The 27,809-nt window shown below is 34.4% G+C and overlaps 1 protein-coding gene across 9 annotated transcripts in view; it reads left to right on the top strand.

Moving 5' to 3' along the window:
* Positions 1 to 27,809, top strand: part of Ankrd12 (ankyrin repeat domain 12) — a 152,827-nt gene that overhangs the window by 120,525 nt on the left and 4,493 nt on the right. For 8 of the 9 annotated variants that reach the window (XM_047526120.1, XM_047526125.1, XM_047526124.1 and 5 more), the window contains 4 exons: positions 8,199 to 12,871; positions 19,853 to 19,951; positions 25,862 to 26,005; positions 27,129 to 27,224. In XM_047526120.1, the coding sequence (XP_047382076.1) occupies positions 8,199 to 12,871; positions 19,853 to 19,951; positions 25,862 to 26,005; positions 27,129 to 27,224 (5,012 nt within the window). Of the gene's footprint in view, positions 1 to 8,198; positions 12,872 to 19,852; positions 19,952 to 25,861; positions 26,006 to 27,128; positions 27,225 to 27,737; positions 27,779 to 27,809 lie in introns of those variants that run through there. The other variant, XM_047526128.1, reaches the window with a different exon arrangement.

A 27,809-nucleotide genomic window follows, 5' to 3' on the forward strand; every position in this document is an offset into this window, starting at 1 on the left:
AATTAATAAAGCTCTTTAAAAAATAAATCCACCTTGAGCATAGGTCCTCACAACAGAGCAAGTAAAAACATTAAGTGCTGTTCCCGTTACAGATTCACACAGATCACATTAATCAAAACCTTCAATGAAAATATTCAATCTACAGCATGCTTGAGATAAAAGTCAAAAGTGTTCCAACCACTTGATTTCAAACCCAGAAGATTTTATGTTTAGAAACCCTAAAAATAGTGTTTCATTGATAAATACAGAAGAAACAAAAGTATCACCCCATCAGTCCAGAAATTATCCTGTGAGGACAAGAAAGAGAATTTGGTCAACTTTGCTGTTCTTTAAGTTGCTAAAGTCCCACAGTATTTGCAAATAACAACTAAAAGTTGCCAATTCTTGAAAGCCTGTATGTCAAGTCATTTCTCATTGAATGTTTTTGGAATTTTTGTGCTGCATTATTTATTTATTTATTCATACATTCTGCATGGTTATATACATGGTTATATCTGAATATTCTGGATAATTTTCATTCTGGGTTATCATTTATTTGATCATGTGAATGCCATGGTGAAAGGAAGTTGATACAGGAATGGGTGAAGTCAGAACACTCATGAGTTACATCATCACGGAATTTTGATCTCAAGATTGAAAAGCTCTGATTCTGTTTTGAACCAGTTTACAGTACAGTATCAATGGAAATTAGTGGTAGTGGTTGCTAGAAGTAAAAATTAGAGTGAATGATCCAAGTTGAACTGAACTTACTGAATCCAGGACAATGTTTATGCTGAAATCTCCCTAATTACCTACTTAGTGATAAAAATCCTTTTATACCACTACTTGGCAAATTAGTAAAGGCAATTACATATTTTTAAAATTAGTTTTTCAAAATCTGAATCCTAATGAAGTATACATTGAAATTGATTGATATGTCTTAAGTATCTTTTTTAAATGCTTTTATACTTGATCTTACCCAAAAGACCGAGAAGCAATTATGCTTTTTTTTAAGTTTGTTACAGTTATACATAATAGTTGGGTTCATTTTGACATAATCACACATGCATGGAATTTAATTTATTCCTTTTCAGGCCCTTATGGCCCACCTTTCGCTCTCTTCCTTCCTCCCCCAATCTCCTTTCTGTCCTGTACTCATCTTCCTTCTGTTTATTTTTAATTGGTACTTCATAGAGGTACATAAATGTGAAGTTCACTGTGGTGTATTTATGCATGCATATATTTGAGTATCCTTACATCCTCCTTTCTTATATTTGTGCAATTTTGAGTTGAAATAAAATGGTCATTTGTCTTGCAAATTTTGCCAGTTTCTAGATTTTACTCATTGCATCCTCATAGTGTGATTTAAAGAGTTTTTTTTTTTTAAGTATTTCTTATTTCAGATTCAGATTTTCTGTTTGTCTATGGTGACTTTAGTGTTGAGAAGGAAAAAGTTGCTTGTGGTGATTTTGCAAGATTTCAGTGGCAATTGAACAGGATATATAAGAAGGGAATTGAACTCTTCTTATAAAATCTTTTTAATCTTAATTTTCATGGTTCTGATCAATTTTAATTTTTGTCAAGACCTAAGGTAAACACTGGATTTCTTTTGAACAGATTTCTAGCACATACTGTTGACAGAATACCTTATATAAATTATTAGAATAATTTACATGTTAATTTTACCCATAAATTCAAACCTCATTTTTCATCACTTTTCAAAATGTTGATGTTTTCTATACAGCATGCTTGCTCATGCACTCTTCTATATATGCTTATATGTATGTGTATATGTGTATGTATGTGTATCTATACACATGCATATACATATGTATAGTACTTCATGTAGATTCTCTAATGTTCCTTTCTTTCACAGTTAAACACTTTTATCTAACAGTTTTCATGTTTATCTTAATTAATACTAGAATCTACAAGTTTTTCATTTTCATAAAATACATATATATTCAAATAATTATGCAAACACTGCTATATAAAAATGGTGCTATTGTATAAAATAAACTTTTGGCTGACTACAAAAGGTTCAGCAATTGATGTATTAAAGCAAAAACTCATTATAGGAAGGTAGACATAACAGTGTATAATTTATGAAAGGGCAGGTTTTGTGGAAGCTGAAAGTAGCTGGTAAAGCTAATCAAGTATATCTGTGCTTCCACAGGAAGTAATGACACACAAGAAATGTTAGTTACCCCTTCTAATTTCTGAGGTTAGAGTATTGAGTTTAGCAATGAATTTTGTAGTTGCCACCTGAAAACTACACAAAATTATATGGTGAATAAATTTTGTATTTGATGTTTTTATCCCATCCTACATTTTTTTATCCCACCATCAGCACTTAATTTATCCCCCACTTCTTGTCTGTCATTTTATTTTGTTGTACTGGGAATTGATCCCTTCTTATATATAAAATCTTTAAACTTGCTCTCTCCCTGATCACTTATCTGAAATATCTCCTAATTAAGCAGATGGAAAATAATGAGGAGCAACTGAGAATCCATATATGCTTTGAAATTTGAGGGAGATGAAATACTATCCTAGTATAGCAAGAAGTAATGAAATATGGGAGGCAATGTAGAACATACTATGAAGTCAGACACCCTGGGTTACATCCTTTAATAGGTGACCTGGAACAGCTCCTTCATGGTTCTCTGGCTTGTCTCTTAAAAGGGAATAATAATAGCTACTGTAAAGATTAGATATTTGTCTAAAATATAGAACAACATAAAAATATCAAATATAAATTTATTCACTGTGTAATTTTAGGTAGTTTTCAGCCAGCATTTACTGTCTGGCTGATGCATTGCTGATTTCTTCTCTAAGGGCTTGTAGTTAAGTCTTGGTAGTAGTGAAAATAGAAGTCTAGATTTTGGGAGATTTATACTAGCATGGAGAGCCCTCAAATAAGACAAGATGTAATATGGTCTATAATGCTGGCCACATTGTGGTTTAAAGCGATTCCTTATCTGGGCAAGAACTGGCAAAAGTCTGAGCTGCAACAGTGGCAGGGAGAACAGAGAAAACATGGACTTCAGAGATATTCCACAGACTGAAACTGAATGGTTGAATTTGAAAGTTGAGAAATTGAGATAGTTGAAAATGACTTTGGGATTTTTAATTTGAGTAACTATATCATTTGTTATTACTCAGGGAAGACTGGCTTAAGCAGCAGAGGAAGTAGTTGTGGAAAGAAAACAATGAGTTAATGTTTTTAATCTTGAATTTTGAGGTGATTGAAAGGAGTACAGAGAGTTGGTAAGCTGAATATCAGAGGAAAGGTGGGAGATAGAGACTTGGACTTGACTTTAAGTTTAGAGTCATGGTATATTTTGTTTTGATTCAACATCTCACTGTCCTGAAATTATATGATGTTAATAGAATAATATATTTCCTAAAAATGTGTAATGTACAATGCAGATTGTTTTAAAAGCCCATCATCTATTTACTTTCCTATTAAATGTGGTTTGTAATTGCTTTATCAAATGTCAACATGAAACAAATGTTGTGTCAAAACCTATCTGCTTGTTATTAGAGAACATTCAAGGGGGTGGATTTACTATGTATACTGTGATCTCCGAATTGGTCACATCTGCTGGATTTGGATATACAAGAAATTATGGAATTTTCTGATAGATTCCATCAAGCCTAAGAATAATAGAGAACTCGTATAACATTTAACAATTTTTTAAATGATGCTAGTCTTAGTTGCAGGTATTTAAAATTGTCTTGAAGTGTAAAAGAACAACTTCCAAATGTATTTAAGTATATTTGTTAAGTAATAAAATGGAGTTTAATTATTATTTTTCATTGGAAAGATTATTTAATACAATTTTAGTAAAACATTATAACATTGATTATTTCTCATTTTCCTTCCTAGTTTCCCAAATATGATTATAGAATTGTTGAGAATAAATTGATATGATAAATGTTAAAATTTTTTAAAGGTGCATTTTTTTGTTAGCATTTATCTATTTATTTATTTTTACAGTGCTGGGAGTCAAACTTATAGCCTCACCCCTGCTAGGCAAGCACTCTACCACCCAGCTACCTCTCCAGCCTCTTGTTAGAAGTAAGAGGGAAATGATAGGGGGAAGGGAGCAGGGATATGAAAGATGGTAGAACGAGACAGACATCAATATCCTATATAAGTGTATGATTACATGAATGGTGTGAACCATAAAAATGAAAAGTTGTACTCCACTTGTGTACAATGAATCAAAATGCAGTCTGTAGAGATCAAAAAAATTTTAAATAGTTAAAATTTAATAAAATTAAACATTTGACAAGTTGTAAGTTAAGTACAAGTTCAAATTTAGTAATTAAATAGACATTAGAGACTTTTAAAAGGGTAACAAAATGATAACTTAGTATAACAATAACCATGGCCATTTTTGACTATAGGAATTTGAGGATTTGGTGACTGATGGTTTTTCTTACTTCAGTAGTCATCTAAGAAGGGCAGGACATTTTTTTGAAAAGCTACTGCCCCACGAATCCAGGACCAGGTTGATCTTTGTTTCTCAGTGGTTAAAGTAGATTTTTAAAATTGAGGACTACTTAAGGAAGGAAAAGGATTTCAGCCTGTTCTGCAAGTGAAATTGTCATCATGGAGGTTAATGATCTTTGCTGAAGTCCAGAGACTGGTGACCAGCTTCTGCCTCTGCAAGCAGTGTGAGATCATCACAGATGTACAGAGAAACTGGCAGAATGTGTCTGGTGAGCATCTGACTTGGCACTTCAGGTCAGATAGAGTTCACTCGCCCAGGGAAATTTCTAAACTGTCATTGTGTTCATTAGTCCTGTCAGGTTAACATGTTAATTTTAGAGTTTATAGTTTTTCCTTTTAAAACAGTACAGCTCTTTTAAGAACCGTTGTGGGGAGGGGATCATTTACATTGGAGAACATACATTCAGTTGATGAATCAGGAACATAAAAGACAAACCATGCATCTCTCAGTGTATACATGTATGTGTAACTCCCTTGAGAGAATTTGTGTTTAGCCTTTAAAGCACATATTCAAAAATTCAAAAACTGTGATGTGTTAAATGAATATACATCTGTACAGTATAATTGAGCTATTTTAATATTCATAGGCATAAAAAGATCAGAAGAAAATAGCTGAGGAAATTACAAAGTGATATTACATAAAAAGAAGAGTACATACATGGAAAAATAAACCATACCAGTAACCAAAAAAGTTGGTGGGACCATTTTATAGCAGTGAACTTTTAAAAAATATTTTTCCTAATGATGAAAGTAATAGATATATTGTGCTAGGAATTTGGAAAATATAGAAAATCCCAAAGAAGAAAATAAAAGTCATAATTCCTCCAACTAGTTTCCTAAAGATACTATTTTAATGTTTCCCTTGTTCCTTTTTTCTTAAACACATGCACATATTGATATACTGCTATTTCCAAGTAACAGTATACACTAAAATTTTTCTCCATTGTTAAATATCTGTAATATCAAGTAAGTGGTAGCCACCTAAATGTATCCTCAGTAGAGGAATTAGTTTAAGTGATTACATATTACATATTAAATGTAATATCCAGGCATTAAAAATAGTAATGAAAATACAGTGTCAGAGTATCTAGAATCTTTTGAATGGAGAAAAAGGCCATATATGAAATGATACTGTGATTTCAGCTGCTTGTTTACATAATATTTTCATGCCTTTAAATCCCACCTGAAATTCTTGTACATACATCATACCTCATTTCAGTGCTACTTCTGAGAAACCTTCCTTAATTCTCTATTCCTCCCAAGCAGCTTGTTTTCAAGGCATAGTACCTACTGCCATTTTAGCAATTATGCAGTTGCTTCTTGAGGCAAGGACTGTGTTCTTTTCACTTTGTCTTCCTTTAGCACCTAGCATTATGTGCCTAGTGGAGCTTGGTAAATACATTCCCAAGACTGAGTCTAAGCATAGAGCATTGTACTGGGGTTTTATGGGACATAAAAAGGAAACCCACTTTCCAGGAAAACTAATAATCTAATGAGGCACATGAAGAATAGAAACCATAAAAAATGAAATATTGAAAACTGCAAGGGGAGACGTGTCCTCAAAACCAAATTATAAGTAAGATGTTCATGTATGTATTCTTTGATACATTTTCTCAAGGACCAATAGGAATACCAGCCCCAAAATAGACGTTCAGATTAGTTGGATAAAGTTCTATGGTTTGATACTGCATATTGCAATTTTAATGACTATAAATAGCATTTTAAATTCTTTTTAGTTATACATGACAGTAAAATGTATTTTGATATATTATACATACCTGAAGTATAACTTCCCATTCTTGTGGTTGTACATAATGTAGAGTTGCACTGGTTGTATATTCATATGTGAATATAGGAAAGTAATGTCCAGTTCATTCTGTCTTTCCTCCCATCCCCACTCCCTTTCCTTCATTCCCCTTTGTCTAATCCAAAGTACTTCTATCCGTACCTAACCTTCTCCCCTAATTGTGTGTTAGCGTCTGCATATCAGAGAGAAAAATCAACCTTTGACTTTTTGGGATTTTTTTCTTTATTTCACTTAGCATGATAGTCTCCAGTTCCATCCATTTAAAGCCCTTTGGGTATATACCTAGATGTGGGATAACTGGGACAAACATTGGTTCCATTCCAGGTTTTCTGAGGAATCTCCATACTGCTCTCCAAAGTGGTTGTATCTATTAATGACTGCAAATAGCATTTTAAATGTAGAGTTCCAATTCCAAAATTGTTCTTTTTTTATACCATATAGATAGTAAGATAGTACATAGACAGTACATAGAATACATTGAGTATGAGTACTTAGAGAGTAAATTCATCACTGAATAGCACTTTATAATGATATATATGGGAATATTACCATGTCTTCAAAAAAAATTTGTGATCTCTCAGAGATCCTACCTAACACAGTGCCTGGTACCTTTTGGGTATTCAAAAATGTTTCTAGAATTCGAATTTTCATTAGAAGAGAATGTTTAGGAACTAGATTACTTTAGAGGAAACAATATATTCAAGGTGTAATTTTGTATTATTAAATATTAAGCAGGAGCTAGAGATACAGCACAGTATCAGAGCACTTATCTAGCATGTGCAAGGCCCTCAGCTCCATCCCCAAAACACATGCACACACAATTAGTAAATGAATTGTTTTAATTATTATTATTATCATTAGTTTGGGGAGGTTCCACCTGGTCAGAGGTCTCAGTTTTCTTTTCCCTTAAGAGTCCTAAGTTTTCCTTTCAGTTATAGTTCCATGTATATATTTCAGCTAGGAAAAGATGCCAGCCTGGAGATACAATCATTCTTTTTGTTAAAGAAACTATAATGAAATAGAATCTAGCAAGGCTTTGACTGTGTTTATACAATAGCCTGGTTGTAAGTTCATAAAATTATGCTTTCATGTACTTAAAAATACATAAGAAGGTAGCCCTGTTGAACTAAACCATGTATTAGTAAGAAGTCAAAATTGTAGATAACAAGGAACAGAGCAGCTCTTTTCAAATTACATATCTATCCAATTTATCTGTTATAATCTTGATTATTGGTGGGGGTTTCATAGTTTGTTTTCCCCAAGAATCATGTTTCCGTTATAAGTAAACCGTTTACTTATGGCTGTATGTATAGCTCAGTGGTAGGGCTTGCCTTGCCATGTACAAGGCCCTGGGTTCAGTCATCAGCATGGGGCGGAGGGGGGCGATTATCTTTATTTATAAAGTATTATTCTTCATGGGAATCATGATCATTTACAGTTTTACTGATGAGTGTTTCTGAACACATAAAACAATTTATCATGTTTACTTAAACCCTTTAATAGTTCTTAACCTTTTTTTTTGTTCAGAGGATCTTATGTAAGTTAACTATTCTCTCTCCAGAAGAGATGTATGCAGAATTTTATCTGTCATTTTAGTAGTTAATGATTCCCCCAAATACAAAGCCCTCTGTTCTTTATGTATTTTTATATATTTTGAATTTAACATATACTGGTTGAAATGTCAAAATGATCTCATCATAAAATAGATTCTCTATAAACCTGTTCTATAATACTGTACCAGAGTTCTTACATATTTTTATTGCATTAAAATCTGAAATGATTTTGTCTGAATTTTAAAATATTTACTATATAAGCTATGTTTTTCTTTCTGACCTATTTTTCTCAATTGTATTTTGACCAACAAGGCTTTTTTTTTTTTTCTTATTCTAGATTCTGAAGAGGCTCAGTCTGTCAATCCTTCTAGTGTTGATGAAAATATTGACTCTGAAACAGAGAAGGACTCTCTCATCTGTGAAAGTAAACAGATTCTTCCCAGTAAAGCACCTCTTCCATCTGCCCTCGATGAGTATGAGTTCAAAGATGATGATGATGAAGAAATAAATAAAATGATTGATGATAGGCATATTCTTAGGAAAGAACAACGAAAAGAGAATGAATCTGAAGCAGAAAAAAGTAGTTTATTTGCAAAACAAGAGAAATCCTTCTATTCTAAATCATTTAAAAGTAAAAAACAAAAGTCATCTAGGGTTCTTTATTCAAGTACTGAAAGTTCTGATGAAGAAGTTCTTCAAAACAAAAAGGTTTCTACTGCATGTTCTATTCCTGAAACAACAAATTCTGATATACAAAACAAAAAAGAATATGAATATAAACAGAAAGGCAAAGTTAAAAGAAAGTTAAAAAACCAGAACAAAAATAAAGAAAACCAAGAGTTAAAGCAAGAAAAAGAGGGAAAAGAAAATACCAGAGTTTCAAACTTGACAGTTACAACCGCACTAGATTGTTCAGAAAAGACCAGAGAGGAGGGGAATTTTAGGAAATCTTTTAGTCCAAAAGATGATACTTCATTACATTTATTTCATATTTCCACTGGTAAATCTCCCAAACATTCTTGTGGATTGAGTGAAAAACAGTCAACACCACTGAAACAAGAACATACTAAAACATGTTTATCACCAGGAAGCTCTGAAATGTCACTACAGCCTGATCTTGTTCGGTATGAAAATACAGAAACTGAATTCTTGCCTGAAAGTTCATGTGTAAAATCTTACAAGCATAAGGAAAAAAACAAACATCAGAAAGATTTTCACTTAGAATTTGGTGAAAAATCAAATACCAAAATGAAGGATGAAGATCATAGTCCAACATTTGAAAATTCTGATTGCACACTGAAAAAAATGGATAAAGAGGGCAAAACACTGAAAAAACATAAGTTGAAACATAAAGAGCGAGAAAAAGAAAAGCACAAAAAAGAAATTGAAGGTGAAAAGGAAAAATATAAAAATAAGGATGGTGCTAAGGAACTGCAGAGGAGTGTGGAATTTGATAGAGAATTTTGGAAAGAGAATTTTTTTAAAAGTGATGAAACTGAAGATCTTTTTTTAAATATGGAGCATGAGTCCTTAACATTAGAAAAGAAATCAAAATTGGAAAAAATAAAAGATGATAAACCAACTAAGGAAAAGCATACCTCAAAAGAGAGGAACTTTAAAGAAGAAAGGGAAAAGATTAAAAAGGAAAGTGAGAAATCTTTTAGGGAAGACAAGATAAAAGAAGAAAGAGAAAATGTACCTACAGATAAAGAAACAGAATTCGGTTCTTCATGTTTAAGTGTAAATGAGGAATCTCTAGGGCTGCATTCAACAGAAAAGGAAATAGACATTGAAAAACAAGAAAAGCATATAAGAGAAAGTAAGGAAAAATCTGAGAAACGATTTCCAACTAAAGAAAAAGATGTTGAAAAGATGGAAAGAAAAAATTCTGAAAAAGAGAAGAAGATAAAGCATGAGCATAAGTCAGAAAAAGACAAATTAGATTTTAGTGAATGTGTTGAGAGAACAAAAGAAAAGGACAAGCTATATTCACATCACACAGAAAAATGCTATAAAGAAGGTGAGAAGATCAAAAATAGTACTACTAAAAAAACTGATGACAGAGAAAAAAGTAGAGAAAAGATGGATAGAAAACATGACAAAGAAAAAAGTGAAAAAGAGAGACATTTAGCAGAAAGCAAAGAAAAGCACTTGGAAAAAAGAAATAAACAATCAGATAACAGTGAGTATGCTAAATCAGAAAAAGGCAGAAGTAAAGACAAAGACAGGGAAGTAGATAAAAAGGAAAAGTCCAGAGATAAAGAAAGTATAAATATTACTAACTCCAAACACTTACAGGAAGAGAAAAAATCAAGTACAGTAGACAGTAGTAGTAAAGCACAACATGAGAAAACTTTATCCCTTAAAGAGAAAACAAAAGATGAACCTTTGAAAACTCCCGATGGAAAAGAAAAAGATAAAAAAGATAGAGATATAGATAGATACAAAGAACGAGACAAACATAAAGATAAAATTCAACTAAATAGTTTACTCAAACTAAAATCCGAAACAGATAAGTCTAAATCTAAGACCTCACCAGCATCAAAAGATATTCGACCTAAAGAAAAGAGGTTAGTGAATGATGATTTAATGCAGACAAGTTTTGAGCGAATGCTAAGCCTTAAAGACTTAGAAATAGAACAGTGGCATAAAAAACATAAGGAAAAAATTAAGCAAAAAGAAAAGGAACGGTTAAGAAATCGTAATTGCTTAGAACTTAAAGTAAAAGATAAAGAAAAAGCAAAACATGCCCTAGTTGAGTCCAAAAATAAAGAGCTTACTAGGTCAAAGAGTTCAGAACTGGCTGATGCTTATGCCAAGGAGAAGCAGTCTAAAGATGCTGTAAGTAATAGATCACAATCTGTTGACACCAAAAACGTAATTTCTTTAGGGAAGTCATCTTTTGTTTCAGACAGTAGCTTAAACAGGTCTCCTAGATCAGAAAACGAAAAGCCAGGTCTCAGCTCCAGATCTGTATCCATGATTTCTGTTGCTAGTTCAGAAGATTCCTGCCATACTACCGTGACAACTCCACGGCCGCTGGTTGAATATGACTCTGACTTTATGTTAGAGGGTTCTGAGTCCCAAATGTCATTTTCCCAGTCGCCATTTTTGCCAATTGCCAAATCTCCAGCTCTTCATGAAAGGGAGTCGGACAGCCTTGCTGAATTGCCAGAACGGATTAAGCCACCATATGCAAATAGACTTCCAGTATCCCATCTCAGGTCATCTTCTGTAGAAGATGTTAAACTAGTTATAAATGAGGGGAGACCTATTGTAGAAGTTCGAAGATGTAGCATGCCATCTGTCATTTGTGAACATACAAAACAATTCCAAACAGTATCAGAAGAAAGCAATCAAGGTAGCTTATTAGCTGTGCCAAGAGATATTTGCCCTTCTCCCAAACCTGAGTTATCCTCAAATGTGCCTGAAAGAGATCTCTCAAGTGTGTCTAACATACATTCCAGTTTTGTGGCCTCTCCAACTAGGTCTTTAAACAGCAGATATATTCCAGCTGATGTAAATGTAATCAAGAATACTGCTCCAGTGGGTGCCATGGACAGTCCTGTGCATGTAGAACCATCTAATCAAGTTGGTGTGATCCAGAGTAAATCATGGGAGATACCTGTTGATAGACTGGAGTCACTAAGTACTAGTGACTTTATCTGCGCAAATACTAGTATACCTGATCAAGAGTCCTCTATTCAGGGTTTTTGCAATTCAGAAAACAAATTATTGAAAGAACATCCTACTGATTTTTTATCTCTCCACCAGACTGAACTGCAAGGAAACTCTTGTGCTCAGGATTCACCATCCTTTCTTCCTTTACAGCAACCTTGTTCTTTCCCCAATCAGTCACTTTCAGATGCTGAATCTGTCTCCAAACACGTATCTTTGTCATATGTTGCCAATCAAGAGCCCAGTATTTTACAACAGAAAAATGCTATACAAATGATCAGTTCTGTTTTAGATACTGATAACGAATCTGCAAAAGATACGGAAAATACTTTCGTCCTAGCAGATGTCCCAGTGTACTCTGAAAGCACTAGTCAAGAATCATCACCAAATTTTGAGAAAGCTAACAGTTTGCCTGTATTACCATCAGAAAAAGACTTTAATGGAAGTGATGCCTCCTCCCAACTAAATACACATTATGCATTTAGTAAGCTAACCTATAAATCTTCCAGTGGCCATGAAGTTGAGAACAGCACAACTGACATTCAGGTTATTTCACATGAAAAAGAAAACAAACTGGAGAGTTTGGTTTTAACTCATTTGAATAAGTGTGATTCTGATTTATGTGAAATGAATGTAGGGATGCCAAAAGGAAACCTAAATGAGCAAGATAATCCAAAACATTGTCCTGAAAGTGAAAAGTGTTTGCTTTCCATTGAAGATGATGAATCTCAACACAGCACTTTATCAAGTCTGGAAAACCACTCGCAGCAGTCAGCTCAGCCAGAAATGCATAAATATGGTCAGTTAGTTAAAGTAGAATTAGAAGAAAATGCTGAAGATGATAAAACTGAAAACCAAATCCCTCAAAGAATGACTAGAAACAAAACAAATACAGTGGCAAATCAAAGCAAACAGCTTCTTTCTAGCTGTGCACTATTACCAGAAAAAGACAGTGAATCTTCATCTCCTAGGGGAAGAATAAGATTAACTGAAGATGATGATCCTCAGATTCACCATCCACGGAAAAGGAAAGTGTCCCGTGTACCTCAGCCTGTACAAGTGAGTCCTTCTTTACTACAAGCAAAAGAGAAAACACAGCAATCTCTGGCAGCCATTGTAGATTCTCTGAAACTAGATGAGATTCAGCCATACAGTTCAGAGAGAGCAAATCCATATTTTGAATACTTGCACATAAGGAAAAAAATTGAAGAAAAGCGCAAATTATTGTGTAGTGTTATTCCTCAAGCACCTCAGTATTATGATGAATATGTAACATTTAATGGATCATACCTCCTGGATGGAAACCCCTTAAGCAAGATTTGTATTCCCACAGTAAGTAAAAGTGTACCTTGATATACATCTACAACACTGTCCATTATTTTAATTTCCTAGTCAACATCTTAAAAAGTAGAAACAGTTAAAAGTAATTGTAATATTTTATGTAACTCAGTACGTCCAAAGAACCATTTCAGCATATAATCAGTGTAGACATTATTAATGAGATATTTTACTTTTTTAAACTGAATCTTTGAAATCTGATGTGTTTACAGTGTATTTTAATTCAGACTAACCACATTTCAGAAAGTGTCCAATAACCATTTACAACTAGTAGCTTTCTTCCTTGATAGCTCAAGTCTACCATATTTTCTTTTCCTTACTTGCTTTGATTTTGTTTTGGAGGAGGTGTTTTTATTTTGTTGAAGTCTAATGCCTCTCCATGTTCTTTTGATTTCATTCTTTCCAGTTCTATGTGGAACCATGTTCTATTAAAACACTGTCTTCACTGGTATGTAAAACTAGGCCTTTCTGTTTGTTGTCTTTTATTTACCCACACAGAATATATTTGGATCTCCCCAGGATGAAAGTGAAAAAAAGTTCTCCTTTGATTATTATAGCTCATGGGGCTTACCACTCACTGTCTCTTTCCTTCATTGCCATACTCTTGGAGTATAGTCTGTGTATGATGTTTTTCCTGTCTCCTGTTAATTCCTTTGCTATTGTGCACTGGCAGAGAAGAACAGTGAACTTATTATGGTCAGATTTATTGGTCTCTTTTCATTTTTCTTTCTCTGTCAAATTTGACATTGTAACCATTTAGTTCTTCATAAAATTCTCCCCTTCTCGGTCTTCATAATGATGCTCTCTTACAGTTTGTCTGCCTCACTGACTCATCTTTTCTGTCTCTCTTAATGACTTCTTTTTTCTACCCACCTTTTAGACATGAGTTCTCTGGCTATCCATTCTTCAGTCAACGTTTTGCTCTATGCACTCTTTAGATATGGAAATTATCTATTTCTCTGGTTTCAGGACTCTTCCAGGAGATAGTCCTCAGAAAGTTCTTACCTAGATATATCATTTCTGTTGACCTCCAGAATCAAACAGGTCTTTTCAGAGAACTGTTTTTCAAATAGTGTCTTAGGTTGAGTTCCTTAGGAAGCAGACTCTGAAATGTTACAAGAGGTTTATTAGTGTGTGCTATCAGCAATAAGTGTGTGAGGGAAGCAGAACTGAGCAAAAAAGTTGAACTGAAATTCAGTTGCAATAGTGATCTCAATGGAACCCTTGGGAGTGGAATGGCCTGTCTTATAAGTTGGCCTGCCTTCAGGGAAGGAGCATGCCCTTGGGCAGCCAGTACTCAGGAAACTGAAGGGCAATTCTTTGAGAGGGACTCCAGCGTGAGTTCTTATCTACCAGCACTCCCAGGATCTAGGTCATGAGTACTTCATTCTTGCTTTAAGACCTCAAGCTCTAACATGTACCAAAAGGAATTACTTATTTCATCAATAAAAATGAAAAAAACATTTTCTTGTTTAATGGCTTTGCATGACCTGTAGCTTAAAATCCAATTCTTAGTCATGGCCTAGTCCCTAGATTTCACAATCTGACCCCAGTCTATCTATTTAGCTTCATTTTCTCATTACTACTTCCAGAATCACACAGTACCTTAAGCAAACTCATTCTTCCACAAGAGTCTCTGGTTCAGTACTTTTGATGCCCTAGCAGATAGAACTGTTATCTAGTCCTCTGCCTAAAATGTTCTTCTCACTAGGTCTTGATACTTTTCCATGCCTTGGTTCTAGCCATGATGTCACTTCTGCTTCTATAAAAGCAGAATTGTTTGTGTCTTCCTTATATCTTCCCTATAATAATATAATTTACTATTTACATCTCTGTCTCTTGTATTATAATCTGATTAAGGAATAGGACACTATTCATCTTTTATAGAATGACTCCCAAATTTATCCCTGAATATCCTTCTGAATATATAAATGTCCCTCAAGATGCTTAGAATTGTTATGTCCGATATCAAACCCATTTATCTTATATCAAAATTATTTGCATATATAATATGATAAATATTTGAATACACAACATTCATAGTAGATAGTAATTAAAGACTTAGTTATTGTTATCTGCTCTCCAATTTCCCAGACAGGGGAAACACTGAAGGTTTGGTCTTTGCTCTCCCAATTAAATCAGTCACTAAGTCATGTTGATTCACTTCACCTCCTTTTTTTAAAATTTTTTTTGGTGTGTGTGTCGGAGGGCATGGTACAGAGGAATTGAGCCCAGGAATGCTGCATCCCCAGAGCTTCCTCTGAGCTACAAATCTAGCTCTTTTTATTTTGAGACAGAATCTCACTAAGTTGCCCAGATTGGCTTTGAACTTGGACTCTTCCTGCCTCAGCCTCCCCAGTAGTTGAAATGACAGTGTGCCACTGCACCCAGCTTCCTTCTTTCTTTATTAACCCTGCCATTCAGAGATTTCATTTACTTCTTGGACTATTCACTCAAATATTGCATATTCAAATATCCATATTGCATTCACAAATAATTCGTAACTATGTACTAGTTACATGCTCACTGTGAAGAGCAAAACATCCTAAATTGCTGACTTATTTCCCTAGTTCTCAACTAATAATCTCTCAATCGAGCCTTGTTATGGTCTGGGTTCATTGTAAAACATATCTGATTATGTAATTACAAAACTAAACATCTTGAGGGCCTACCAGTTTTCTATAGGCTAAAGTCCCAATTTCTTATTTTTACACACAGGGTTCTTCCTAGATTTGATTCTAGTTACTACCTGTGCTGTACATGCTGACTGTACTTGAAGTCTGCTATCACATGCTATTTTGCATCATGCCTTTACAGATGTTCCATCCTTCAAAGCTCAGTTTAGAAAAGATCAAGAAGTTATAAGATGATTTTATAGCCCCACTTCCACAGAATATACCCAATGCCAGTAGTGCCTCTGAAATCCTAAAAGAAAATTAGGTAGCAGTAGTGGTCGAATAGTAGTGAATGGTAAATTTGTCATTCATAGACTTGCAGTAAAACCATTTGTTAATGATTCAAAGTATATTAAGCTAGTAACCTTTTTGTTTCTTTGATTTCTAATTTGATTTTTCCTTAATGGGTAAGATATTTTAACTGAAATTAATATATAGTATCATGGGTTATTTATTATTTACATAATATAATAGGCTGTAATATTATATATTATAGGCATCTTTAAGTTACAATTTTGAATATCTTATCTTAGTAAAAAACAGTTTCAAATAAACCATGTCAGGTTGTCTTCTTTGCACAGGCTGTGTAATTGCCAGAGAGAGAGAGAAGTTATTATGTGTACTATCATCTTACTCCTGCAAAGGTGACATAATAAAAATTTGATTCCAATGAAGCAATTCTGAGGAGTATCTGATTATATCAGAATTTAGTTGTATCAAATATTGCTTCAAAAGAGTTTGTAAGCAGAGCTGAGAAATACTTATGGTCATAGTGGATTTTTTTTTTTCCATAGCAAGAATTACTAACTAGAGAAACATAGCACAATGTAGTAGAAAGAACAGATTTCCAGTTAGCATAAATGAGTTAAAGTCTAGATTTTGCTACACACCAGATACGCATTCTTGGATGATTCCTTTCCCTTCTGTGATCTTTAGCAATCACATCTGTAAAACAAGAAAAATGTCTGCCCCATCCTAAAGCAGGTTTTGAAATACTGTAATCCTGAAACCTGTTAAAAATTTGAAAAAATGATTTAAGAAGCTACCATTGCTGTATCCCACTCCAAATGAATATAAGCTTCTCTTTACTAGAATTGATGTGTGGATGCCAATCTTTTGCTCATAGAAAGTTGTGCTTTCGAATTTACTGAACTCTGAAACTTGTTTGTTCATAGTTTAATTTGAAAACTAATAAACACCAGAAATATAGCAATCACTTTGGTGCTACATTATTTTTTGTACTTTCCAATATGGTATTACCCACTTATTTTCTCCTAGCCAATGAATTGTCTTAACAAAATAACTTTGACTCACATTTATATGCTGTGGTAATAAAACCTATTAGTATGATTTTATAACCATGGTTTATAAAGGTCCTAAAGTCAGTTTATATATTTATTCTTCCATTAAATTCTTATCCTCACATTTTAACAACAGTGTTGTCATTTTTCCAGAAGAAATCAAGGAGCAAAAAATAAAACTGCAGGTCAAGTTTCCCAAATCAAATGAGCAGGGAGAGAAAATATCACAATTTGGTATCTATTCTGGTTACTAGTAACAACATACTTCACAGACACCCTCAGGGGGGTTCCCAAGTTTGAGTGATAGAGGAAAGTGTGTGCCCTTAGAATCTATCAAGAGAGTATTCTCAGGGCTTCTTGGAGTCAAATATTGAAAGAAAATTTCCAAGAGCCTGCTGTGGTGGTACGCCTATAATCCCAGCTACTTGGGAGGCTGAGGCAAGAGGATCTCAAGTTCGAGGCCAGACTCAACAACTTAGGCTGTATCTCAAAAAATAAAAAGGAGGGCTGGGGAGATAGCTCAGTCGGTAGAGTGCTTGCCTTGCAAGCCTAAAGCCCTGGGTTCGATCCCCAGCACTGCAAAAAATAATAATAATAAATAAATAAAAATAAAAAGGACCAGGGATGTAGCTCAGTAGTAAAGCATTCCTAGGTTCAGTGCTCATCCCCCACCCTGCAAAAAAAAAATATATATCTCCAAGCATGATTTACCTAAAGATGAGGAAGATCTCAAAGGAAAAGTTTCCTCAGAAAAGCATATATTCCTTTGATTTTTCTCTCTTTTTGTATGTGATATTTGTTATTTGCCAAATTTACATATTCTGCCCAAACCCCTGTGTCCTTGGCTTCTGCATATGTCCCTTGTACTTCACAAACTCAACATGTCAGCACTGACCTGAATTTACCAAAAAAATTCTTTCTCCCCTCCCTCTGTGGTCTTTTTCATTATTGCCACCCTCTAGTTCTCAAAGTGTGTAGGTTTTAATTTGAGAACTAGAGACTTAAGCTAGTTCCTTCCTTTTATCCCTCTTAGTCACTAGTAATTTTGACTTTTATCCATATTAGTCACTAGTATTTTTGAACCCTGCCTCTCTGCTCCATCTTGCATCTCACACCAACAAAACATTGATCTACTTAATTCCTTACCTAGTCTTGTCCCCCAAATATCTGTCTATTCTCCAGAGACAGCAGTAAACCATAAGACCTTTCAGTGGTTCCCTATTACATCCAAACTTTATGGGTAATTCTCTAGCATGTTAATTAAATACCTTGTATGTGTTTGGTGGGGGGATTTTTATGGTCCAGAAGTTTGGTAAATAGCATTTATCTACACATAAATAGGTTGCTTTGTTGCAGGAGTTCCCAGAACCTTAATTGTGTTAGTTGTGCAATTCTCAGGTAAATACATGTATACAAATATGCCACATTTCTCAAACTTACTTGTTCTTAAAATCATTTCCTGGAGATTGTATGGACACGTGTTCTATGGAAAAGCTGATTTACAGCTCATTACTTTGCCTCTGCCGATCTGTTCACCCACGTATCTCACCATTCCTTTCCTCAAATTTGATGTTCCATGCCAGGCAGGTGGCTCAGAAGGCAGAGACAGGAGGATGGCAAGTTTATAGAGTTCAATCTCAGCAACTTAGCTGGACCCTGTCTCAAATTTTTAAAAAGGATCACTGGGATGTAGCTCAATGGTAGAGTGCTCATGGGTTTAGTTTCCAGTACTGGAAGAAAAAAGATATTCCAAAAGAAATTCAAAACTTCTGGTAGTTTCCTGTAAATATTGTATTGTTTCTTGTTTCATACCTTGGATTATGCTCCCCTCTTTTCCAGTGACTATCTCCCTCCCTTTCTCTTTTTTCCCCCTGCAGGAATTCATTTCTCCTGTTTTGCAGCTCAGACACTACCCCTTCAAAGAAGTTTTCTCTAATACCCCAATCTCAGATGACTAGATAGTCTTCCTCTGTGTTCCTCGAGATAGCTAGTTTTTGTAAAACTAAAATAAGAACACCAGACTCTCTATAGTTCTTGTTTAAAGCAGTTCACAGAACAGAAATCAAATGTATTACTGCAATTAGAGAACTGAAAAAATATCAGCTCCAGTGAGTTGTCATATAAAATTTTCCATTCTGATTGAAATGATTCAATCATTGTGATTTTATCTAATACATTTTGGTTTCCCATAATTCTTATCTGCTAATTATAAAGTCTTAGTGAATCCAGGTCCAATTCTTTGCTAAGAGATTTTCATACTTACTGTTATATGATTCTTATACTACAATAGGAATTCTTCCACTTTCATGTGGAGTTGACAGTTAAGCTGTCAAACATCCTGAGTTTTCTTACTTTCCCCCAATATGCTGACAGAAAGTATAAACAAGGAAAGTACAAATACTCCCCAAGGGGTAGAGGAGAATACTTAGGGATCACATCCATATTTGGATGTCTCTTTACATTATCAGTAGAGTGCATGCGTATGTTAAGTCAATTTCCTTGACCTCCAGCATCTATTAGTACACTCTTAATATCAAAATAGAAATTAACCAATAAACTTTAATTTTAGAGTATGGATAGACAAATTTGTGATACAACACATACTAATGAAATTTGAAAACTGCAAATTCATTAGGCCATTTCATCTACTTTTATATGAGTTAGTTCACTAAATGTAATGCTCAGGTATTTTAGTGTTTGATTTTTATCATGTCCACAAAGAAGCTTATTATGTCTGTTCTCTACAGTAAATAACTTCTTTGTCACTCTGATTTACTCTTGGAAATATTCTGTGCATCAGAATCAAAACACCTGTGCATATTGCATGCTCTGTTGTATTTCAAACAGTTGGAATTGCCTGAGAAGTAAAAACCAGTTGTATAATTGGTACTGTTATTTAATTCACAGAACATCATAATTTAAAGTTATATACCAGAAGTTTAATTTTAAAAGAAATGAAACTATTTTTGTAAATAACTAATTTTCAATTTTTTAATTAGATTACACCACCACCTTCTCTGTCAGATCCACTTAAAGAGCTTTTTCGGCAACAGGAAGTTGTAAGAATGAAACTACGTTTGCAACACAGTATTGAAAGGGTAAGATATATTTAAATACATTTATGCAAAATTTATTTTAGTGACAAAATGGCCTATAGTTTTTCCATTAGTGGATTTTCCTTATTTGGAGCCATTTTGGGAAATAGTTTGACTTTGTTATCTTGTGCTTATCCAATAAAGAGAATTTTATGCCTCTTTTAGGATAACTACTCCATGCTACAATTTTGTTAAGTATATTTTCTTTTTTTTTTTTTTTTTTTTTTTTTTTGTTAAATGTATTTTTGATACATAGAAGTCTCTAGCTGGGTGTGGTGGCACACACCCAGTGACTTGGGAGGCTGAGGCAGAAGGATCACGAGTTCAAAACCAGACTCAGCAAAAGTGAGGCACTAAGTAAGCAACTCAGTGAGACCATGTCTCTAAATAAAATACAGAATAGGGCTTGGGGATGTTGCTCAGTGGCCAAGTACCCCTGAGTTCAACTCTCAGTACCAAAAAAAAAGTCTCTAGTAATTACTTATTGTTGAATTTGTAGAATGATAGCAGTAGATTCCTAGAAGGATATTCAAATTTCCAAGTTTTTGAATCCTTGCTTAGTATACTGGCTACTTTAGGACTAAGCTACAGAGGCTGTGCTTATTTGGCCTTATAGTTCTGCCTTAGTATCTGGTTTTCAGTGGTTAGTCTTGACATAAAATGATAGAAAAAAAATACTGATTTGTAGAAATCATGAAAGTCATTTCACTTGGATTTATAAAAATATTACACCTTCTTAATTTTGTAGGAGAGTCAAGTGACTAAATATATAAGCTGTTCTCCTCCTTCATGGAAATACACACTCTACTTTGTATATAATTGGTTCCCCAGGACAGAAGTTTTGTACAATGGACTCCTGAAACTATCTGGAAAATTTGGAACCCCTTGGAATAATGTTTTTAAGTGAATGAAGTGAAATCCATAGAATCACAGAGAAAAGCAAGAAATAAAGAAGCACCGTGCATGACCCACTGACAGCAATAAGCAATTAGGTTGTACAGAGTGTCAATAGCTATTTCATCCATCAGGCATGTTTGAAACCACCTGATAGCATTTATCTAAACTCCTCTTCAGGTTACAGAACACTATGCCATCTTACTAACAGTTTAGGATTCTCAATTGAATTGTATACTTTGCAGAACTTTAACAAATAACAAGATTGTCATCTTTTATGTATTGACCAATAATCGAAAATTGCAGAATAATAGAAAGTATCTTAAATATCTGACCAGCATGAGAACAAACAGGTTTACCATTTGGTGGCTGAATAACTACTAGCTATAGAATAACTTGATTCTGGGCCATCTGTGTTGCACAAATGTTTTTACCAGAAGAGCAGACACATACAGTAGTCCACGCTTATCTGTCAAGTATATATTCCAAGATCCTTGGTCTAAGACTGCAGAAAGTACCAAGCATGTATGTGTATGTGTGTGTGTGTGTGTGTGTGTGTGTGTACGTGTACATACACTGTTTTTTTCTATATAGTCATCCATGATAAAGTTTAATTTATAAATAGGTAGAGATTGACTACTTAATAAAAACAATTATAACAATGGGCTATAATGAAAATTATGTGATTGTGGTCTCTCTCTCAAAATCCTGCACTATATACACACTGAGCAATAGCAAAACTTAACAAAGAGAATTTCTTTTTCTTTCTTCAAAATTCCATAGGTTGGAAATTTGTTATTACCTTAGAACTCAGCAACCTTAGTATGTAGGATTTTTGTTTGATTTTTTTTTTGTTTTGTTTTGTGTGTGTGTGTGTGTGTGTTCCGTTTCTCATTAAGTCCTAATTTTTTACCTTTCACTTGAAGGAAGCACTTTCTGGCATCTCTGGCATATCCAGATTGCCAGCATCACTACTCTTTGGATCTTGGGGGCATTACCAAGTAAAATAAGGGTACTTTTGAACAAAAACACTGATATCAATCAATCTGATAACTACTGGTAACTACTTAGTAGCTGAGAGGGCTACTAAATGACTAATAAGAAGGGAGCATTGGTAGTGTGTATGTTCTGGGCAAAGGGATGACTTTACATCCTGGATGGGACAGAATATAATGGTGCAAAATTTCATCATGCTCTTCAGAATGGCACAGTCCTGTCCAGTTTTATAGATCACCTCCTCCATCCCGCTCTCTTAAAAGTAGGCTTCTTGGGGTGTGAGGACCTCAAGTTAAGAACTCTTATTATAGGCTTATTTTTCCTGCAGAAAATAATACAATTTGAATGCCATGCTAAGTGAATTAACAAGGCTTGCCCCAGCAAGCCCCAGGCCCTTTTGCTCAGAACTGCCCCAGGCACCACCAAAAATAAGAAGCAATACTTTGGCACACCCTGCTCTAGGCATTCAAAGACACAAAGTTAGAAACACTGATCTAAAATGGAATATTTGAACTAGAAACTAAGCAGCATATATCTTAATTATTTGAAGAGGAGAAGGATTTAACTTTACAAAATACACTTTGACCCCAGTACCAAAACCAATAAAAACTTAAAAGTGAAGAAAGGAAAAATGTTTCTCACACAGTGTTGGCTTTTGAGGAATTTTGATTATTGCTCTTAACTTCTATAGGATGCTAACCAATTTCTTAGGGAAGGTACTTTAAGCTGTTTATTAGATCAAATTTTTGAATTTATCATTTCAAGTTCCACTTTAAAATTGTACTTAAATTAATCTTAATCATAAACTTTAGATTTAACCTCTTTTCATATCGTTTGTCACATAACAAGTTAATTGGACCAATGTTCTTTAGTCGTCACCTGCATTCTCAAATGAAGGAAAACTAAAGTCCTTGTCATTTGAGGGCAGAGTAGAGAACATGTAGTGAGAAGACAAGATATATCCAGTGTATTCTCATAGCCCAGCCTCTCAAACAAGGCCCACAAATGATGAATGTCATATACCTGTATTGTAGCTGGAGTCACTACTTCTTTCCTTGATGTTGTCACCAGCCACAGATTCCAGATATATTCCCATTCATATTTAAGCCCCAAATAGTTACCACCAGGTGGCACTTGGCTATAGACAGTTCCAGGATGGGGCAAGATCTTCAGCTGGATCCCTGGAATTCTGTCTGCTAAATGCTAAAGATTGCTTATTTCATTTTGTTAGCTTTAGGAGTCCATTTGTTACATAGTTGGAAATTTTGGACCTCATTTCCTTAAAGCAGGATTTTACTGTGTTGGTCAGAGGTTTAGAATCAGTTTGCACCAGCAAACAGTATTTTATATGAAAATGTTTATTATAAAAGAGAAGCTGTTACCTCAGAGGGATATTACTTCACATCTATTTGAATAATTAAAAAGATTACAAGAATTGAGAAGATTGTAAAGAAATTGGAACCTTTATACATTACTGGTAGGAGTGTAAAATGATACAGGCTACTGTGAAAAAGAGTTTGTTAGTTGTTCACCAAGTTAAGCAGACCCTGTGACCCAACAGTTTCACTCCAAGTTATTTACCCAAGAGGAATGAAAATATGTCCAAACAGAAATTTGAGCTTTAATATTTATAATAACATTTTTTTAGAATAGCTCCAAAGAATAACAGCCTGTAGAGGAGGCAAAACATTATCTCTGCCCTCTTAGAACCTCGGTCTGGGCCTGAGAATTAAATTTGACATAAGGCAGATTAACAGGAGAAAAACTTTCATGTAAGTTTTATATAACATAGCCCTCATAAGGAAGTGAAGACTTGAAATATTAAAACTTAAATTAAAACTTAAGTTAAAACAAATCTTCAACTTGTTGGCTTAGGATCAGACTTCCTTAACAGGATTCCCATAGCACAAGAAATAAAAGCAAGAATCAATAACTGGGATAGGTTCAAACTAAATAGCTTTCTGTCAGCAAAGGAAACTATCAGCAATGCAAAGAGAGAACCCTACAGAGTGGGAGAAAATCTTTGCCACTCATACTTAGATAGAGCACTAATTTCCAGAATATATAAAGAACTCAAAAAACTCTACATGAAGAATACAAATAACCCAATCAACAAATGGGCTAAGGATATGAACAGACACTTCACAGAAGAAGATCTGGAAGCAATCAACAAACATATGAAAAAATGTTCACCATCTTTAGTAATAAGAGAAATGCAAATCAAAACTACACTAAGATTCCATCTCACCCCAATTAGAATGGCGATTATCAAGAACACAACCAACAATAGGTGTTGGCGAGGATGCGGGGGGAAAGGTACACTCATACATTGCTGGTGGGGCTGCAAATTAGTGCAACCACTCTGGAAAGCAGTGTGGAGATTCCTTAGAAAACCTGGAATGGACCCACCATTTGACACAGCTATCCCACTCCTTGGCCTATACCCAAAGGACTTAAAATCAGCATACTACAGAGATACAGCCACATCAGTGTTCATAGCTGCTCAATTCACAATAGCCAGATTGTGGAACCAACCTAGATGCCCTTCAATTGATGAATGGATAAAGAAACTGTGGTATATATATACAATGGAATATTACTCAGCTATAAAGAATAATAAAATTATGTCATTTGCAGGCAAGTGGATGAAATTGGAGAATATCATGCTTAGTGAGATAAGTCAATCTCAAAAAACCAAAGGACGAAAGATCTCAATGATAAGCAGATGATGACACATAATGGGGTGTGGGAGGGGGGCAAGAATGGAGGAAGGAGGGACTGTATAGAGGGAAAAGAGAGGTGGGAGGGGTGGGGGGAAGGAAAAAATAACAGAATGAATCAAACCTCATTACCCTATGTGAATATATGATTATGCAAATGGTATGCTATTACTCCATGTACAAACAGAAACATGCATCCCATTTGTTTACAATAAAAATAAATTAAAATTTTTTTAAAAAGTAGTAGTTTTAGAAAATACTATCTGACTAGTATTCACCAAATCTTGTTTTCTATCCAGCAGAGTGGGAGGGACTACTTACATAATTTTTCTAGATTCCTTTATCAGATTCCCTATGTGAACCTCAGGGGCAGGGAAGTGCTAACTTTGGCAGCAGATGTTGACTCTATCTTAGTGGAGGAGCAAGTGAGAAAGAGTTTAAAAAAAAAAGAAACTTGTACAAAGGCAGTTGTGGAAAAGAAACCCAAGAAAGCTAAAGGAATATATAAGTTATTTTAATAAGATGTGTTTGTAGAATTCACTTGGCCTTGACTCTCCATCTCTGATGTTAAAACTGTTTTTTTCCCTCTTGGTATAGAGAGGACATCTTTCATGTGGAGTTTTATGTCCTGCTTTTAGGAAGAAAGGGGGAGGTCAGAATGCTATTGCACCTGCTGTTTTTCAAGTGACTTAAGCTCAGAGTGATTCCCATGTTAAAGTGGCAGGCTTTGTGTAGCATATTTTGCACCCTCAACCCCAAATGATCAACTGATGATGGGTAAATAAACTGGTATATCCATACAGAAAGAAATATTCATAGAAAGAAATGAAATATTGCTACATACTACAATGTGAAGGAATCTTGAAAAAATTATGCTAAGTGAAATGAGGCAATCACAAAAGGCCACATATTGTATGACTGCATTTATATTAAATGTCCAGAACTGGTATGTCCACAAACATAAAAGGTAAATTGCAGGTTGCCAGAAGATAGGGCAAGCGGGGGGAGTACCTGCTAATGAGTTAGAATTTCTTTCTGGAATGATAAAAATGTTCTGGAATTAAATTGTAATGGTTGGACATATTGGTAAATATGCTAAAAACCACCTTGTACTTTAAAAAGAGAAACTGCCAGTTTTGGAAAGAAAATGTATTTATACTTTTAGGAATTTTTTTTAATTTCTCAAGCCTACTGTGAAGGAAAAGATATTCTGAGATTACAGTTATTTAGCATCTCTTAAGTGATATTATCTCATTTCAGAAACATCTTGATGAAGTTTTTTTTTTTTTTTTAATTCACCTAGGAAAAACTTATTGTATCCAATGAACAGGAAGTTTTACGTGTTCATTATAGAGCTGCAAGAACATTGGCAAATCAGACACTGCCATTTAGTGCTTGTACTGTCTTACTGGATGCAGAAGTATATAATGTACCATTGGACTCTCAGGTAAAGTGCTCTTTGATACATTTAGTGTGCTCTCAAAAACTACAAGTTGGTTACTTTTAAAATCTATTTCTGTAGAAGACAGTTGAATTAAACATTCATTAAATGTCAGTGGAAAAATAAAACTCCCAATACCAAAGAACTTCCAAAGCAGCTGTTCATCTGTTTTCTGTTATGTGTACACATATGTGCTTAGGATAGTGCGCTTATCGATCATCATGTTTTCAAAGTGGATGTTTATACATTTAGTTCTGACCTCAGGTAGCTTGGAAAGCTGTTGGACATGGAACACAGTACAGGCAGGTGAATCTGTAGGTTGTGATAGATCTAAGACCTGTTTTGATCTTGGATTTGGTGGAATAAGTTAATTGTGAAAAACTGGAGCTGTATTTTCAATAAGGTTACTGCCACATATAAATTGCATAAATTCAGAACCAGCATATCAGTTTTCCTTCTGTGTCTCATAAAACAGAAGTTCATTTGTCAGAAGAGAAAAAAACATAAGGATTACAATTTTAAAATATAAATAACAGATAGTAGTCCTGGAAGAAAAGGTAGTCTCAGTGGCAATTGTATCACACTTGAATACACTTTTCTCCCTATATATGGTAAACTTTAACATTAAAATTAAATCTGAAATTAATTACACTTCAATAACAATGTTACAGGTGGGAAGGGTTACATATGACATGTCTTCTTAAGAAACATTTGACTCATATAGCAGTAGGATTTTATTTAGTGAAAACTGTAGCTGGGTGTGGTGGCTTAGGAGGCTGAGGCAGGAGGCTCTCGAGCAAAGCCAGCCTCAGCAAAAGTGAGGTGCTAAGCAGTTCAAGGGGATATAGCTCAGTGACCAAGTGCCCCTGAGTTCAATCCCCAATACACACACACACATACACAAAAAAAAAACAAAAACATCAACCTGAGACTTCTAATAACTAGTCTGTACTTGATAGGGAAAAAAGCTTTATTAAACTTTTAACAGTATTCAATTTATATTTTATCTTTTTCAAAATATATTTCCATCATTACTGGAAAAGGGATATGTGCCATTAAAAAAGGTCTACTAATGACACAGATTTTGTGGCTTATTACAGTATTATTCGTGTTTAATGTTTTCTTTCAGTCTGATGACAGTAAGACTTCTGTGAGAGATCGCTTTAATGCAAGACAGTTCATGTCTTGGTTACAGGATGTGGATGATAAATTTGACAAATTAAAGGTATGTGTGGTTTGAAGTAATTTAAATGTTCTTTCTGAGTCAGAAGCTGCTGCTCTATTAGGGAGAGATAATTAGGAACAGAAATAATAATTAACGAGTTTTCATGATGGATCACAATTGGAAAGCTAAAGGGAAATAAAGATCACAAGTCCATTTTAAGGACTAATATAAAAGACCAAACTACCATCAAACAAGCAACTTCTGATGTTCGTTTTTATGCTTATTACCCAGTGGACAGTCTGGTTTATAGCTCCAACATATGAAGAAAAGGGAAGCATTAAAGAAGGAATATAGATCTGTAAAGAAAATTATTTGATTTGAGATTTTCAGTCAATTCTCTGTAGATTTAATAATCCCTTTGGTAATTTTTTTGGAAATCTCATAATTTGAAGCAACGTTTTTCAATCAAAATTTATGAGGATAGAGGTGCAGACCCAAAAATAGTGTGTTGATATGAATAGGGTAGAACAAAAGTAGACTTATAATTTCAGTGGTTTTTTTTTTTTTTTTTAGGACTCCTAATATGTGTACTTAAGTATCTACAGAAACTGTGGATGAGATTAACTTTTTTGAATTGAGCACGTT

This window comes from Sciurus carolinensis, chromosome 15, assembly GCF_902686445.1.
Source record: "Sciurus carolinensis chromosome 15, mSciCar1.2, whole genome shotgun sequence".
Lineage (NCBI taxonomy): Eukaryota > Metazoa > Chordata > Mammalia > Rodentia > Sciuridae > Sciurus > Sciurus carolinensis.